General features: G+C 33.1%; 2 protein-coding genes across 2 annotated transcripts; both read right to left on the minus strand.

Annotated features, from left to right (window-relative positions):
- Positions 1-2,328: 2,328 nt before the first annotated feature.
- LOC111886396 (preprotein translocase subunit SCY2, chloroplastic) lies at positions 2,329-6,058 on the minus strand. The gene is made up of 13 exons (XM_023882631.2): positions 5,783-6,058; positions 4,865-5,368; positions 4,700-4,788; positions 4,547-4,626; positions 4,366-4,461; positions 4,212-4,303; positions 4,055-4,138; positions 3,844-3,982; positions 3,630-3,746; positions 3,344-3,473; positions 3,133-3,256; positions 2,908-3,014; positions 2,329-2,790 (listed from the first exon to the last, which is right to left on the minus strand). Exons 1-13 carry the CDS (start codon positions 5,865-5,867, stop codon positions 2,701-2,703), a joined length of 1,737 nt encoding a protein of 578 aa, XP_023738399.1. The 5' UTR covers positions 5,868-6,058; the 3' UTR covers positions 2,329-2,700.
- A 3,398-nt stretch (positions 6,059-9,456) lies between these two features.
- LOC111886389 (pentatricopeptide repeat-containing protein At4g02820, mitochondrial) lies at positions 9,457-11,595 on the minus strand. Its single transcript, XM_023882626.3, has 2 exons — positions 11,178-11,595; positions 9,457-10,920 (listed from the first exon to the last, which is right to left on the minus strand). The coding sequence occupies exons 1-2, from the start codon at positions 11,481-11,483 to the stop codon at positions 9,664-9,666; spliced, it is 1,563 nt and encodes a 520-aa protein (XP_023738394.1). The 5' UTR covers positions 11,484-11,595; the 3' UTR covers positions 9,457-9,663.
- Positions 11,596-15,340: the final 3,745 nt, after the last annotated feature.

Genomic DNA, 15,340 nt, shown 5'->3' on the forward strand with positions numbered 1-15,340 from the left:
ACGACATCTCTAATTAGTGACATTATTGATCCAGATTAACTGACATGTCTAATTAGTGAATTCATAAGCTATCATATTTTCATAAAATTGTATAATATATGATGCTTCAAATGACTTATTTAATTTGATTATGTGTTTGCATATTTTGAATTAATTATAAAAATTCCCTCATGTGTATTACATATTTCTCTTATAATAATGAATCATTTTTTTTCTGAATTTTGAATTTTTGTTTATATCATTTTCCATTCAACAAATAAATTATCAGCTGGTTTTTAGTTACATAACATCATTTTTATCAACTATTATTTGGTAGCAGCTACTTTCTTAATCGATCTGTAAAATATAATCTTGCCATTTTTGCTAACTATATCATTATCTTATAATAATTACTAAATGATAAATGTAATTTTGAATCAAAACTATCCAAAATGAAAAATATATATTATGAGATAACAAAGTACTTGTTATACTTTTAAGATTTAAAAAAATGTTAAAAGAGACATTTTATTTATCATATCTTGTAAAAAGATATATTTTTTTAGGTTGTTTTAAAGAATATAATGTTTTCTTCTTTTGGTAATGACATAAGAAATAGTTTATAAGATAATTTTTGTTTTTTTTAACAATTAGACAAACATTTCTTTTTTTGAAACGACAAATCTAACATACTCTTAAACTACACCTTAAATCTGACATGATTTTTTTAAATATATCATTTATTTATTAATTATAAAAACCTACGACGTCGATGATCATTTAAACTATTTGAATAGAAAAATTAGTAAACATTGTTATAACAAATGTAATCATTTTTATGACCAAAAATCTAAGTATATTTTTGGGTAAATGACACAAAAAACACTCTTTTTACACAGAAATTCGATTTTGACACTGTATTTTTTTTTGTGTCAATTTTGACACTGTGTTTTCCAATTTGTTACAATTCTGACCACTTGACCGGTTAACCAGGTTGCATGCTGACGTGGCATGATGACGTGTCAGTTTTGATGACGTGGCATGCTGACATGATATGCTGACGTGTCAAAATTGAATTTTTTTCTCACAAAAAACACTAAGTTTTCATTTTTTTCGATTTTGACACTACGTTTAATTTTTTCTTTCAACTTTGACACTATGTTTTTTTGTTCCAAATCGAACATCATTTTTTCCAATTTTGTTCAATGTTGACAATTTTCTATTTGAAACCGTATAAATATTTTTTTAATACATTTAAACCGTATAAATATGTTTTTTTTTCATTTAAAAACCAAAGTTTTGTATAAATACATTTTTTTTTACACTCAAACCATATTTTTATGTATAAATATGTATTAGCTATATAAAAGTTGTATTTTATATTAATATGCAACTTTAAAATGTGTTTGAAGGTTTATAGGCGTGTAGTTGATCAAAATTTGGATATTAAGTTTGCAACCCATCAAATTTTTACATCTTATTAGAAGCTTATGGTTAGTTTGATTCTCATGATATAACTAATGCTTTGAATGTAAGAAAAAAAACACCTTGTATTTAAATAAAAATGTGGTTTTTAAATGAAAAAAAATATGTTATACGGTTTAAAATGTAATAAAAAAAATATATTTATACGGTTTCAAATGGAAAATAGACAAAATTGAACAAAATTCGATAAATGATGTTCGATTGGAACAAAAAAAACATAGTGTCAAAATTGAAATAAAAAATTAAACTTAGTGTCAAAATAAAAAAAAAAAGTGAAAACTTGGTGTTTTTTGTGGAAAAAAAATCAATTTTGACACGTCAGCATATCATGTCAATATGCCACGTCATCAAAACTGACACGTCATCATGCCACGTCAGCATGTTACCTGATTAACCGGTCAAGTGGTCAGAATTGTAACGAATTGGAAAACACAGTGTCAAAATTGACACAAAAAATAACACGGTGTCAAAATCGAATTTCTGTGTAAAAATAGTGTTTTTTGTGTCATTTACCTTATATTTTTATATTCTAAAAATCATCAAATGTCTTGATATTGTTGATTAAGTTGAAATAAATAAAATAATAATCATTATATGTAAAGATAATAGTTAGGTCCTATCAAAATACATGTTAATGACGTCATTAATCCGGATGATGGTTAACAACATCTCTACTCAGTGAATTCATAACCTTGTCGAATTTTTATAAAATTGTCACATACCGCGTTTAGTTTTTTCGAATGACCTATTTAATTTGATTACATGTTTGCACATTTTGTTTTTTATTATAAGAATCTCCTGCATTATTATGTATTTCCTTTATGATATTGAAATATTTGTCCTAAATAAAAACAAACATTGATGTAGATCCAAAATGGTCATACATACCTATGACAAGAATTTCATTTATACACAAGAAAATCATATAATCAAAACTTTCCCCAAAACATTTAAAAAAATAATAATAATATTGATGACCCGACGAGGCTCTGGGACAACAAAACATATACCACCATATAATATAACCAGAGAGTATGTTTGCCCCCACAAATGGTTCATATCCCAGACGTGAAACTTTGTTTTTTTTTTTTTTATTGTCTGCTCAGAGTGGAGCCCTTTGTTGCAACACATCATCATCCATCATGCAATAAGGAAATAAGTCAATAAGACAATATGCATGCTGCTTCCCTTTTTGTGTGTTTAGATTGGTAGAATATGGATCAATCTATGTGTGTATCATACACCGTATCGCTTTAAGGCTTTGGTTAAACTTGGCATGACATTGTAGGCTTCATAAGATCTTTTTAGTTCGATGATTGAACCCACCTGCACCAAGTCACAAACAACATGTCATGTCTATTCATTGTCTTGTCTTCCATTTTGCACAAACAAGATGTGGAATTAAGAGCTAAAAATTGAAAGTGGTATATAATAAAGACTTACGATGATTAGAACAGATGTAAACCCTATCGAAAATCCTTCGTTTGTTTTTCGCAGATAATGATCAAGAATTGTTGATGATGTCGCCAATATACTCAACAGCAAACCACCTGAAAAAACAAACAAAAAAAAGTTTCAGTTAATTAATCATGCTATGCAACAAAACACATAACATAATTTTAGCTGGAAAGGTTTGTTTGTGTTGTGGAGAGAGAAGAGATCGAATACCCCAGAAACGGGTTGAAGCTTGAATCTTGGTCAAATATTCAACAGTCGCCTTTCCAGGCTTTATATTTGGTATCCTTGCCCCCATTTTATTCAAGTACTCTGCAATTTCCTTTGGCATGTTGGCCTGACAATAACACAATTAGTCAATTAGTCAATTATGTTTAAACACCCTTGTATCTATCATATTCATTGCTAAAATATGAGTACTTACAATATCAAATATGTTGAAAAGGAAAACAAAGAATGCATAGATTGTATAGTACACCCATGGTGCTGCTCCAAGAGATGATTCAGGATTTAGAATCTCTCTCACATTTCTCCAAAATCTTGAACTAAAAAAGCTGCCAACAACAGGGGTATGTATGTATCAATATCTTCCAACTGATGGAGATGGATCAAATTTTAAATTAAAATCACCACCAAAACAAAACAAACCAAACATCAAACACATCCAATAACAATCAAGATGTTATAATCATATATAAATATGATCAAACCTGGCAACAATTGCAGGAAAGCCTAATAGGTAGCTGGTAGTGAGGACAGGTTGCATTCCAGATGGATTAATATTGAATGGAATATATTGCTCCACCTCTGTAACTGGGGAATCTTCTCTGTCCACAACATAAATATTTCACAAATTACTAATCTTCATTCTTTACTTGTACTACTACTCAAATCAAAGTATTAAAAAAAAAAAAACAATATGACCTTGTGGAAGATGCAAGTTTGAAGCCATAGTATTGCAGCTTGATTTTTCTGCAACCCTGAGTTACAACAACCGCCCACATAGTCACAACAACAAACACACCCGACACTCCAAATATATATTGCCACCATCCACTGCCACCTACACCACAAAACTTATTTAATATTATACCAAGTTTTCATGCATTTCAATTACAAACAAGATGTTACTCACCTGAGAGCTGAGACAACATTTTATGTAATGTCTCTATGTAGCCATTCAAGATATTCACACATATCAGCAAAGATGATCCATGACCTACATCATGACATACATGCTATATCAAACACCTGAAAATTGAGAACCCAACACACACAATAAATTCACATACCAAAACCAGAGTCTGATATTTTGTCACAGATCCATGTTGTAGTCATTGCACCAGAAACCAACAAAATTGTTGTCAACATGATGTGCTTCAATCTGCAAGTAAAATATTAATAATAAGCAACTTCCACGGTGTGTAAATCAATACTAGAAATTACCTTTGACTTGCATTTGCTGCATAAATCGAATACGAAAGTGAAAAATAAGAAATGATCAGTGCCTCTACTATTGCAAACCCAAGCGACATCCACCATCTGGACTCAAGTAAGAAAAACATGGGATTATTAACCTTTCTATAATAGTATAAAACCATTTTTAAGAGAATGTGAGTAAACATACATATAACCCTTTATTTTCTCATTAGCATCCAACCCTTCTTTCCTTAGCTTGATCAATGAAGGAAGAACATAGCAAAGTACCTGATCCCATAATCACTCTATAATTAGCTTAAATATATATATGAAATCAAATTCAATTTCAATCACAATCAACCTGCATAACAATAGATGCTGCAATTTGGGGACTGATTCCAAGTTGGAATAGGGAAAGCTTAAGTTCTGGTGCCAGCTCACCAAGCTCCTCTGCCATTTCAGACAATGAAATTATAATAAGAAATGAAAAGAAAAGATAATGATGATTAAAATGTCATTAACATACCAACTGAACCCGAGACAAAACTAAGGTAATTCTCTGGTACTAATCTTCTATCAAAACCAGGAAGAGGAATAAAATATCCTACACGACTAATCACAAGTAATGCAGCAGTAACAAATAATCTCCTTCTTATCTCACTCTTGAAAAATGATTCAGCAGCATTATTGATGACTGAACCTACGCGTGCAAAAATAAGGAATCTGTTTTCATATTTGGGTTTTGGTTGTGATTTCTCAGGATTATATGAACTAACTTCAAACTCGTGTTCAGAAGTTTGCTCGATAAGTTCGTGGCTTAGAGACTCTGCAGATGCTGAATGGATTCTCATATGGCTTCTTTTGGGCTGATTGTATATGGACATTGGTGAATTGTGGCATTCACTTGAATGAAAAGGTTTTGCTAAATTTACAAAATGTAGTTTGTAAAGTTCTGAATTCGTGGTCTTGAGGGAAAATCTTTTTCTATCATATGGTACATGCCATAACTGGAGGCTACGTGCATGTCTGCCTGTTCATCAGAGAAAAGGAATTTACATATTACACCCATAAGAATAAGATAACAATTTGATTTAAACTCAGTAGTTAGATAATTTTAGAATTATTTTAATAATCAGTTTATTTTGATCGCAAAAATCAGCAAATCCTAATCATATTCAGTTTTCCCAATCACTAGAAAGCTGAGAACTTATGCATCACTTTATAAATCCCCATGAGTAATCTTCAACATTTTTTAATGATGAAAATGCTCGGACAATTATCCTAAGTTCTTACGATTCTAAAAATTTGATCTTTGTCACATAATCAGAGCCTCTACTCAGGATAAGTCTTCTATTCATACCACTTACCCAACACAATTCATATAAATTCAAGAACATGATTATATGAAAAAAGTCGATTAAGAAATAGGAATTATCAAAATTACCTGATACGCGTAATCCACGTTGTAGAGAAAAGTAATTAGCGGATAGTGAATTAACGTCGCTAAAACATGGGTTGATGCTCTGCATTTGCAAATTCTTTGAAAGGTAAACCCTAGTCCTTATAAACAGTCGAGTAATAGCTATATCTCGTCAATTAACTATTGACGGCTTAGACCGGCGGCGATAAAGATTACGGCATCCGGCTCGGGTCACAATGAAGTGGACGGACTGTGGACGTTGGTCGTACCTGGGACTTGGGGTTTTGCTTCGACAGTATTGGGGTTTTAAGATGATTGTGATATTTATATTGTTGGTCCAGTACTTATATTTTTCATAGTTTTGCCACAGAACGTTTATCAAAGTTCAATAGAATTACCAAACTCCGGTCCCAATACAAAATAAGGTCATCCGTTATACCCACCACATACCACATATGTGGTGGGTGCCACATCAGCACCACATTCCACTACCACATACATGGGGTACTTACCACTAAACACACCACTCCACCTCATTTTTTTATTTAAATTTAATTCAAAAATACATTAAAACACCACTCCACCTCATTTTTTTATTTAAATTTAATTCAAAAATACATTAAAAACATTTTTTTAATACTATTTTTCCATTAAATTAAAATACCAAATTACATTAAATAAAAACTAAATTAATTGAAATTAAAAAATAAAATAAAAATAACAATCAAAATAAAAATTACATTAGTTAATTTAAAAAAAATTATAAAAAAAAAACATTAAAAAAACTAAAAATTCCAACCATACATAAAATAAACTACCCCCTACGCCTACGTCGGGCTCGAACCGACTCTTTCATTGCTAGAAAAAGTTCCAAGTTCTTCGCCCTCAAGGTCGTCCGCTTTCATTTTCAAGATTTCCATATCGGTTTTTGTTTGGAGTGTCTCTTGTGCCTCTTGAAATGATGTTTGTGCTTCGATCATTTTTTGTTCCATCCGAGTCATCACCTCGGCCTTCGTTTCTTGAAGCTGCACATATCGATCAAATTTATCGCCGAACATATCCATAACACTAGAATTCGAAGATGTTGACGCCGCTTTTTTTGCTTTATTTCTTCCAACTGGCCGAGGAAGAGGTTGGTCGGTTTCAAGATCTATCGGATCGTCGTTGATGTCGATGTGTGCTCGGCCGTCCGATTGTTGAGAAGTTCCATCGGGGTTTCTCGAACGCTTTGAACCGGAAGATTGGGAACTTCCTTCCGTTTGCTCTTTCCATTTTGGGGAGTCTTTCAATTTTAGCCACGGCTTCATATACGGAAAAGCTTTGCGTGTAGGCGTTGTTTTTTCATATTGGTCCATGGCCGCCTTGAAAACATCAAAATCGTTCGAGCCGCTTTTGCGTATGTTTAGGAGATTGTTGTAGATTCCTCCAAAATCGGTGCATTTTAATCGAATATCTCACCATTTCGACGTAATTTGATCGGCATTTCGAGCTTGACTTTCCATTAAGTCGTAAAAAATGGCTCGGACTTTTTCCCAAAAACTTCCGTACGTCTGGCTATCTCCTACAATTGGATCTTCGGAAGCCGCCACCCATGCCTCCGCTAACTTTTCTTCTTCTTCTTTTGTCCATGGGACCCTTTCTTGGTTGGTAGTGGGTCGGGCCGTTTTTTTTCCTTTTTTCTTTTTTGGTTAAGGTGGTGGTGAAGGTTGCGTTTCCGGAACAAAATCCAGCGAAAGTGGTGGTTATGAGCTTGGTGGTTGTTGTTGTTGTGACGATTGTTGTTGGAGTTGTTGTAGTTGTTGGAATTGTTGAAATTGTTGGTATTGTTGTTGCGTTTGTTGTTGTTGGAAAGCCGGAAAAGGTTGATATTGTTGTTGGAAAAGTGGTGTTTATTGGATAGGGGAACCACTTTGAAGTAGATTGATAAAACCGCCTTGAGGTGACTCCATCGTCGGGAATTGTCGAGGTGTTGTGTCTAACGCAAAAGCGTTATCGGGTTTGCGATTTCGGTAGTTTGGAGGGGTATTTTGGTTGGGATCCATGATTTTTGGTTGTGAAGATGTAGTGTGTAGTTTGTGTATAGAGAAAGAAAAGAATGGTGTAAAAAATAAGGAGTAAAAGTATGGTATTTATAGGTAAATAAATTATTTATTTATTTATTTATTTTTTTATAAATTTAGCCGTTTAACAACGGCTACACAACGGATACACATCAACGGCTACACAAGAAACGGTCGAATTCGATTGGTCGTTTGCATTCGTTGTCCGGGCCACGGAAGGCCACGACCACGACCCACCACGAACCACCGGGGTGGTGTGCACGGCCGTGGTTCGTGGCCAACTAGACCACGGACGGGTTCATGCAATGTACACCGGATGGTCTAACTAACATACAAGGTCTATGTCATAAAGATTTGGTTTGTTTTTGTTTTAACAGTAAAACGTTGCTCAATTAGGTAAGTTTAGTTTATAATGTTCCAAACCAAATCATGGATTTTACTGGACTAGTTTGGCTTGGTAGAAAAAAATATATACGTACTTGAAAACTCAACATCCAACTTAGGTTTAGGCCATATTTGGAAAATAATAAGCTATTTTATTGTAATTTAGCATTTGATAAAATTATAAAAATAATTATTACAGTTTATAAAGCATATTATAAAATAAGTTATTGATAAACTAGTTTAAAATAGTTTATTGATAACTTAGCTTATAAGTTGGTTTGTCAACATGAGTACATGACCTTAACTGAAAATCTCAATCCCAAGTTGATGACCGAAGAAAAAAAATACAAAAACTATAGGATCCCAAATCCACACTCATTTATACTTTACAATATTAAATATTGTTTATGATTATAACAATAGAAACAAAAGTTTTTGCTTGTTTTTTTTTCTTTGTGCTTGTTTTGACCCACAATCACCCCTCGATTTGTATATGATTTTGTTGATTTCCCTTGTTAAGTATAAAAGATCAAAAGTCTAATCAGGTTTGCCTTGTTGCCCGTTTACCTTCAATATTTTGTACGTAAAAAAGAAAATTGAATAAGTTTGTTTGCATATTTAGGTAAAAATAAGTTCATAAATTGATAATCCCTTTATGTCGATGATCATGTCGGTTAAAGTGGTTTCTTTAATATTTGTTATTTGCGTATGGTTTCAAGCGATTGAACATTTTGGTTTAGATCAATCGTAAAGCCTTCTCCAGTAAGTCTTTTGATCATGTCGAATGGGGAAAAATCCTGTTGACAATTGGTGGGATTGTTAAATTATATTTAGTACTTAACTATTTACTAGTAATATTAATATATTATTAACAAAAAGCAAATTATATGTGTTTGCGTTTATCATGTGGCTCCCAACACATAAACACTGCAACATAAGTATCGCATCTACTCAATTGCATACACATTTGGACTGGATCACCTACCATTTCTTCATATGCTTAGAGTGAAAATAAAACCTATTTTATTCTACCAAACACGCTTCCAAACTTTACTAAGGCCTCGTTTGTTTTTCTACAAAAGTACTTTTTGAGCACTTTTCCCTTCTGGCGGGTACACGTTTTGCAAGTGCACGTCTTCTTCCGCAAACTTGGAAAAAGACAAAAGACATTTAACCACTTCCAAAACAAACAGCACCTAAGTCTCACAGTAAGTTTTACTCCTACTCACAAAAAATATATATTACACGTAAATCTGCTGTCAATACAGAAAACTCTCACATAATAAACACCATATAAATTCCAAAAAGTAGTCCCTCAGTAACTCAATGCATACACATTTGGAGCACAAACATATCCTTTCTTTCAAAGGATTAAAGCAACTACATGAAAATAATCTAAGCAATACAAATTAGTAACTTGACTGGAAAAAAAAAGGCCAATTTGCAAGACCTTTTTTTCTACTAAAGATGCGTTGAAACTTCACTTACACACATTTTACTTGTCACCTTTATAAGTTGATATGTTTCATCATTCAATTCCACTTTATCTTTCTTCATCCTCTCGCCTACAATTAATGGCATTTTTCCAGCTTTCACATACGTCTTAAGAACCAAATTATATATCTCTGTGCTCACATAGCCAGCATCACGAAGAGTCACCAACACTTGTTCAGCACCCTCAACATTACCATATTCTTCAAGCATTCCATACACTTTTCTAACAATCTTTTCATCCGGGTCCCACTTTTTCACTGACCCTATAGCTTTCTTGAAACATTCCAAAACTTTATCCATTTCCTTTTCATGTACATAACCATATGTAAGAAGCTCCCATGATGTGTAACTAGGTACAATTCCTTTTTCAACCATCCTTTTTTCAAAAAAGTTTTCAGCCATTTTCATTTCATTTTTGTTGATGTAAGCTGCAAGGATCAAATTTGGAACCCTAGAATCGCCAGTTATAGATACAGACTCCCATTCTGTATATATATTCTCTGCTTCTTTAAGCTCATTAAGTTTTATCATAGAAGATATCATGCAATTATATTCTGCATCATTTAGCTTGCGAAAGGTTGATTTCATCTTCCTCCATATGCGATCAACATCTTCTTTTTTCCCAAGACTTGTATAAAGACTGATAATTGAAGAATAAGCAACACGGACCTTTTTAGAAACCCTTTTCTCCATTTCCTTAACACTCAAAGAGGCGTCTTCATGTCGTGAATTTTTAAGATACAAACTGGTTAAAAGACTAAATGTTACCCAATCTGGATCCACCTTTCTCTTCTTGAGCTCAAGAATAATCTTTTCAGCAGTAATGATGTCATTCTGGGAGTTACATGCTGTTAACCATAGATTGTAAGTTACTATATCTGGTGAGGTATTCTTTTTCAGCTCCTGAAGAATTCCAGGAAGCTTCTGTAATTGGCCATTGGAGATGTAGAGTGACATCATATGGTTAAAAGGAAGAGGGTATTTCAAGAAACCACATTCTGACATTTTTGCCATTAAAGCTTCGGCTTTGGAAGAATCTTTATGCTGGACGTAAGTATGGAGAAGAGATGTACAGGTTGGCTGCCCTTTCATTTGATCTGGAAGATCTTCAAAAAACTTCTCTGCGCTGTTTACACCACGAATTTTTGCAATTAAGTCCAAGTGAACAGCGTAATCTCCTTCTACTAACTTGATATCTTGTTGTAAAGTCATCCATTCACAAACCTTCAGAATATTCAAATTAATGTTAAAAGAAAAACTTAATACAAATAATTTTCAAAACCAGCACATCGACAGTAGAATTAAAGCTATTATTCTTTACAAAAAGTCAGATATACTTCTATCTGAAGCTGATAACCATTTAATCAATCATAATGTAAAGACATACAAGATAATTCTTACTAAATTGACAGTGAAAACTTCAAATAGATTTATTCGAACTGATGCAAAAATTTCGTAATGTAGACGAGAGATATGAGTACCTCGAGGGCGTGTTTGTAACGCTTTAGCTTCCGGAGCTCTCGTACTATGCGATTAAGCTCGTACTTACGAACTACGTGCCCTTCCTCCTTCCATTTCTTTATGGTGATAACGGCGCAGCGTTTCGTGTAAACCAGGCTAAGAAGCCTTCGACCTAAGGTGTCCTTTCCGGCACCGGTGTTTTTCCTAGGGGCGATGGTGATGGCACCAGGAGCAGGGGATGGAACTGGAACTTTCGAAGCCTCCGCAACCGCTGTGGCCGAGAAATATCGGACAGCGGCGAGTGATCGTCGACCAAGACGGAGCATGGCTTACACCGTCAACAGACCCAGGCAGAGTGGTGCGGCTGCAGCCTTCTGGATTCCATGACCAAGACCAAGAAACGGTGAATCAGGGGTAAATTTTGGGCCCCCGTTTCAATTGAATATGGGCTTCGAAAGAAAAAGTTGGTTTTCTTTAGTTTGTTAAAAAATAAAATAAAATAAGTAGTACACCAATATTATTATTATTATTATTATTATTATTATTATTATTATTATTGTTATTATATCATCCAGTATGATATGATTTACTACTCAACCATAATACATGAAATATTAAATCATAACAAATATTATGATTAAATATTTTTATTATGTTATGTAGGTTAATCATAAATTTTGATATGATTCAAAATTATAAATTTAGAATTTATATCGTCTCTATTTGACTATTTGTATAGAAAGTTAAAATACAAATTTTGATGTATTTAGTTATCTTAATAAAAATAATATTGTATAACTAAATAAAATTTGCTAAAAAACCGTTCAACCAACCACTAATTATGCATAATAATTAACTGAGTTACGATCTGATATTTATTAAATTAGTGGTCGAGATTAATCATCGTGTTCCAAAAAAATGGATAATTAGGATATGTCCAATGCACATTTGACTATTTTTAGCATTGACTTGGTGGAACATATTAACGGGGTTTAACACATTGACCTCAATTTTGTAATGTCCCATTTTCACAACCAATTTTTTTTATTTTATTAAAGTAAAACTTATCAATTATAAATCCATTATTAAGAAAACCGTTTATTCTAAAATACATTTATTGAAAATCATAGTAATATTAAAGCGTAAAATATTCATTGTTGCTAATGAATGTTTACATTCACGCATTCGTCCTCCCATGATAACTGATAATACCTGAAACAATAAACAACTAGGTAAACACAAAGTTTAGTGAGTTTCCCCCAAAGTATTCATACGATAAACATACAGGCATGCACAACAGTCCTCAATCATCGGATTGGAATGCCCAGGCCCCATAAGTCATCGGACTTGAATGCGAACATGCAACGGGTCCAATTAGTCATCGGACTAGAATACCCAAGGTTTGTTGGCTTACCGCCTCAAGCCAACTGCTCGTCCCGAGCCTCCGTACCTACGGCTTACAGCTGGCCCGCACCGGGTATGTTGGCCTATAACACAAAGCAAGACCCCGCATCGAGTATATTTTTAGTTATTTTAATCGTTTGATGAGTGTTTTTTAATGTCATGGTATATTTTTTTATAGGTAATGCAATGTAATGTTTTTTAAGTAATGAAATGAAGTTTTTATTGTTTAAAATTTAGTTTTTTTTTTTTAAATAGATTCTTAAAAAATGAGTATGACACCACTACTTGGGTGTGGTATCAAACCATATTTTTGTGGTAAATACTAGGGTGGCGCCTACATGGCAGTGTGATAACATGAAGGAGTGTGACACAACTCCTTCCACCCTAAGGAGCTTTTGATAAGAAGGGTAATAAACTTTTTTTGTAAAATGATTTGCTAGAAGTCTCAAACACCTATAAACTTTTTTTTTTAAAAAAAATGATACCAAACATTCTTTTTAACTTATATAGGCTATATAGATATGAAACCGGTAATAAGTTCAAAATATATATATTTTTTAAGCTTAGCCAAACCCTCTCTAAACCACCACGACTCATTTTAAAATCTTGAACAAAGAAAAAGAAAAGGAGTGTGCTTTTATAGTCTTGGTGGGCTAACAGTTAGGCTGAATCAAATTAATTTAATTTTAAGCTGTATAATATTAATTATAATGTTATATACGTTGGAGTAAAAAAAATATATTAATAATGTAGACCGTTGATCATTTCCAAAAGTTTGTGGGGTTATAATAAGGATTAGCGAAAATGATGTGCAGACGATGCGTAACTTTTTCAATAAACATGTAGTGATCATACCTCTTAGCTTGACCGTGACCACAAACGGTAAGTCAGGGGTAGATTTTGGCCCCCCATTTCAGTTGAATATGGAATTCAAAGGAAAAATTTGTTTTCGTTTATATAAGGTTATACTATAATAATATGGGTAGATTTGTCAAAACGAAAACTAACAAATAACAAATAAGGCATTGAGTAGTTTAAAACCTTCTTTTCCAACAAAACTTATTTGATTATAAGCAAGATTTTATTTTTATTAAAATAGTAACACACCAATATATTTTTTTTGTTGTTGTTGTAATTTGAATTATATCATCTCATAGGATACAATAACTATTGTTATGATTTGACAAACATGATAAAATATTTTTGCTATAATTTGTCATTTAATCATAATTTTCATTACGATTAAAAATTAAAAATTATAAATTTGTAATGTAAATATGTTTTCTATTTGTATAACGAATTCTGATGTATAACTAAATAAAATTTACTAAAAAAACAATCAAATAACAACTAATTAATACATAAATAGTTAATTGAGTTACCAAAAAACACAGTCAAAAGATTTGATATTTATTAAATTAGTTATCGAGACAAATGGTCGGTTTTCAATGAAAAAAATGGATAATGATTATAACCAATGTTGAAAAAATGGATAATCAAGGTAGTCCAATGTTTGGAACTTATGGCTCACACATTTAATTGTTTTCGAGTTCATTTTAGGAGGGAAATAAAAGGGAAAAAAATCAAACATGTTATTGGTTTATTTTTAAGGATAGAATGGAAGGGAAATGAAGGACAAAGGGAAAATGACTTATGAAGGTAACTAGTTATTTCGATTGTCCACATATAGGCAATGTTCTTTTTTTGTTCTCATTAATGAGACCAACTTGTTATTTATGTTCATATTTGGGTAATATGATCGGTTATTACATGTTTTTGCTTATGTGGCAGCCATCTGGTACGTGACTTGAATACGTTGCACCTACGTGGCATTGTGCATAAATTCTCTCCGTTTACAATATAAGAAGTCATTCAATTACACCCCTGATTTTGAACCCTAGATCAACGATGGCTTATTCTTCCTCATCTTATTCTTCAAACGACAAGATGAATTTCAAGCTGATCATCCATGTGATTGCAACTTACCATCTCGTGTGAAAAGTTTAAGAACCCCTGACAACCCTGGAAGAAAATTTAGAGTTTGTCAAAACTCAATGGTAATCAGTATTGTTGAATACGTTGCAACTTTCTTCTTCTTCATCTTGTTGAATACCCTTTCTTCTTCTTCATCCTTTAATTTAACATTTTTTAATTTTTCTTCAAGAATGGAAAAAGTCCAAGCTATAAATTCTGGCAATGGCTGGATGAGGATGAAGGGAGGACAGATGGAAGAAAGCCTTACTGGAGGAAACCAGAAGAAAGCTTTAATTTAATCTTGAAAATTTGCACTTTGGAGAATGAAATCAGCATATGTAGGATGAAGATCGAACAAGAAAACAACACCAATTTGGTTAATAGACAGGAATTGTACAAAGTCAAGTGGAAGTTGTTTACTCACAAATTGTGTAACATCCCGAGTTCAGGAGTGCAAGTTCTGGGTTCAAAGTGAAAATGTGAAAGGGTAACTTGGCGAGTCCATGGGTGGACTCGGCGAGTAGGGTCGCGATTATGGTCGCGTGTTAAGTGGCCAACTCGGCGAGTCGGTGGCTGGACTCGGCGAGTTGGTGCTGTGTGGAGAAAACCCTAATTTCGGAGGATGAGCCCTATATAAAGGACATTATACCCTCTCCCCAGCCTCTTTACCCTCTCTTGAAGTCCATAAAACCCTAATGCGCGTTTGTGAGTGTTTTGAGAGCATTTGAACCTTGGAGAAGAGATTTTGGAAGAGATCTTGGAGAGTTAAGAGGCTTGGAGCAAGGGGCTTTGCTAGGACTCGGAT

This window comes from Lactuca sativa, chromosome 9 (genome assembly GCF_002870075.4).
Source record: "Lactuca sativa cultivar Salinas chromosome 9, Lsat_Salinas_v11, whole genome shotgun sequence".
NCBI classification, from domain to species: Eukaryota; Viridiplantae; Streptophyta; class Magnoliopsida; order Asterales; family Asteraceae; genus Lactuca; species Lactuca sativa.

Bases quoted from the DNA above. Each gene is read 5' to 3' on its own strand.
- LOC111886396 (XM_023882631.2), bottom strand. From the start codon at position 5,867: ATGCAGAGCATCAACCCATGTTTTAGCGACGTTAATTCACTATCCGCT. The intron at 4,627-4,699 runs GTTGATTGTGAT...TTATGGGATCAG, and splicing joins CAGCATCTATTGTTATGCAG to GTACTTTGCTATGTTCTTCC. The intron at 4,462-4,546 runs GTATGTTTACTC...ACTTGAGTCCAG, and splicing joins GAGAAAATAAAGGGTTATAT to ATGGTGGATGTCGCTTGGGT.
- LOC111886389 (XM_023882626.3), bottom strand. From the start codon at position 11,483: ATGCTCCGTCTTGGTCGACGATCACTCGCCGCTGTCCGATATTTCTCG. The intron at 10,921-11,177 runs GTACTCATATCT...AATATTCTGAAG, and splicing joins GTTACAAACACGCCCTCGAG to GTTTGTGAATGGATGACTTT.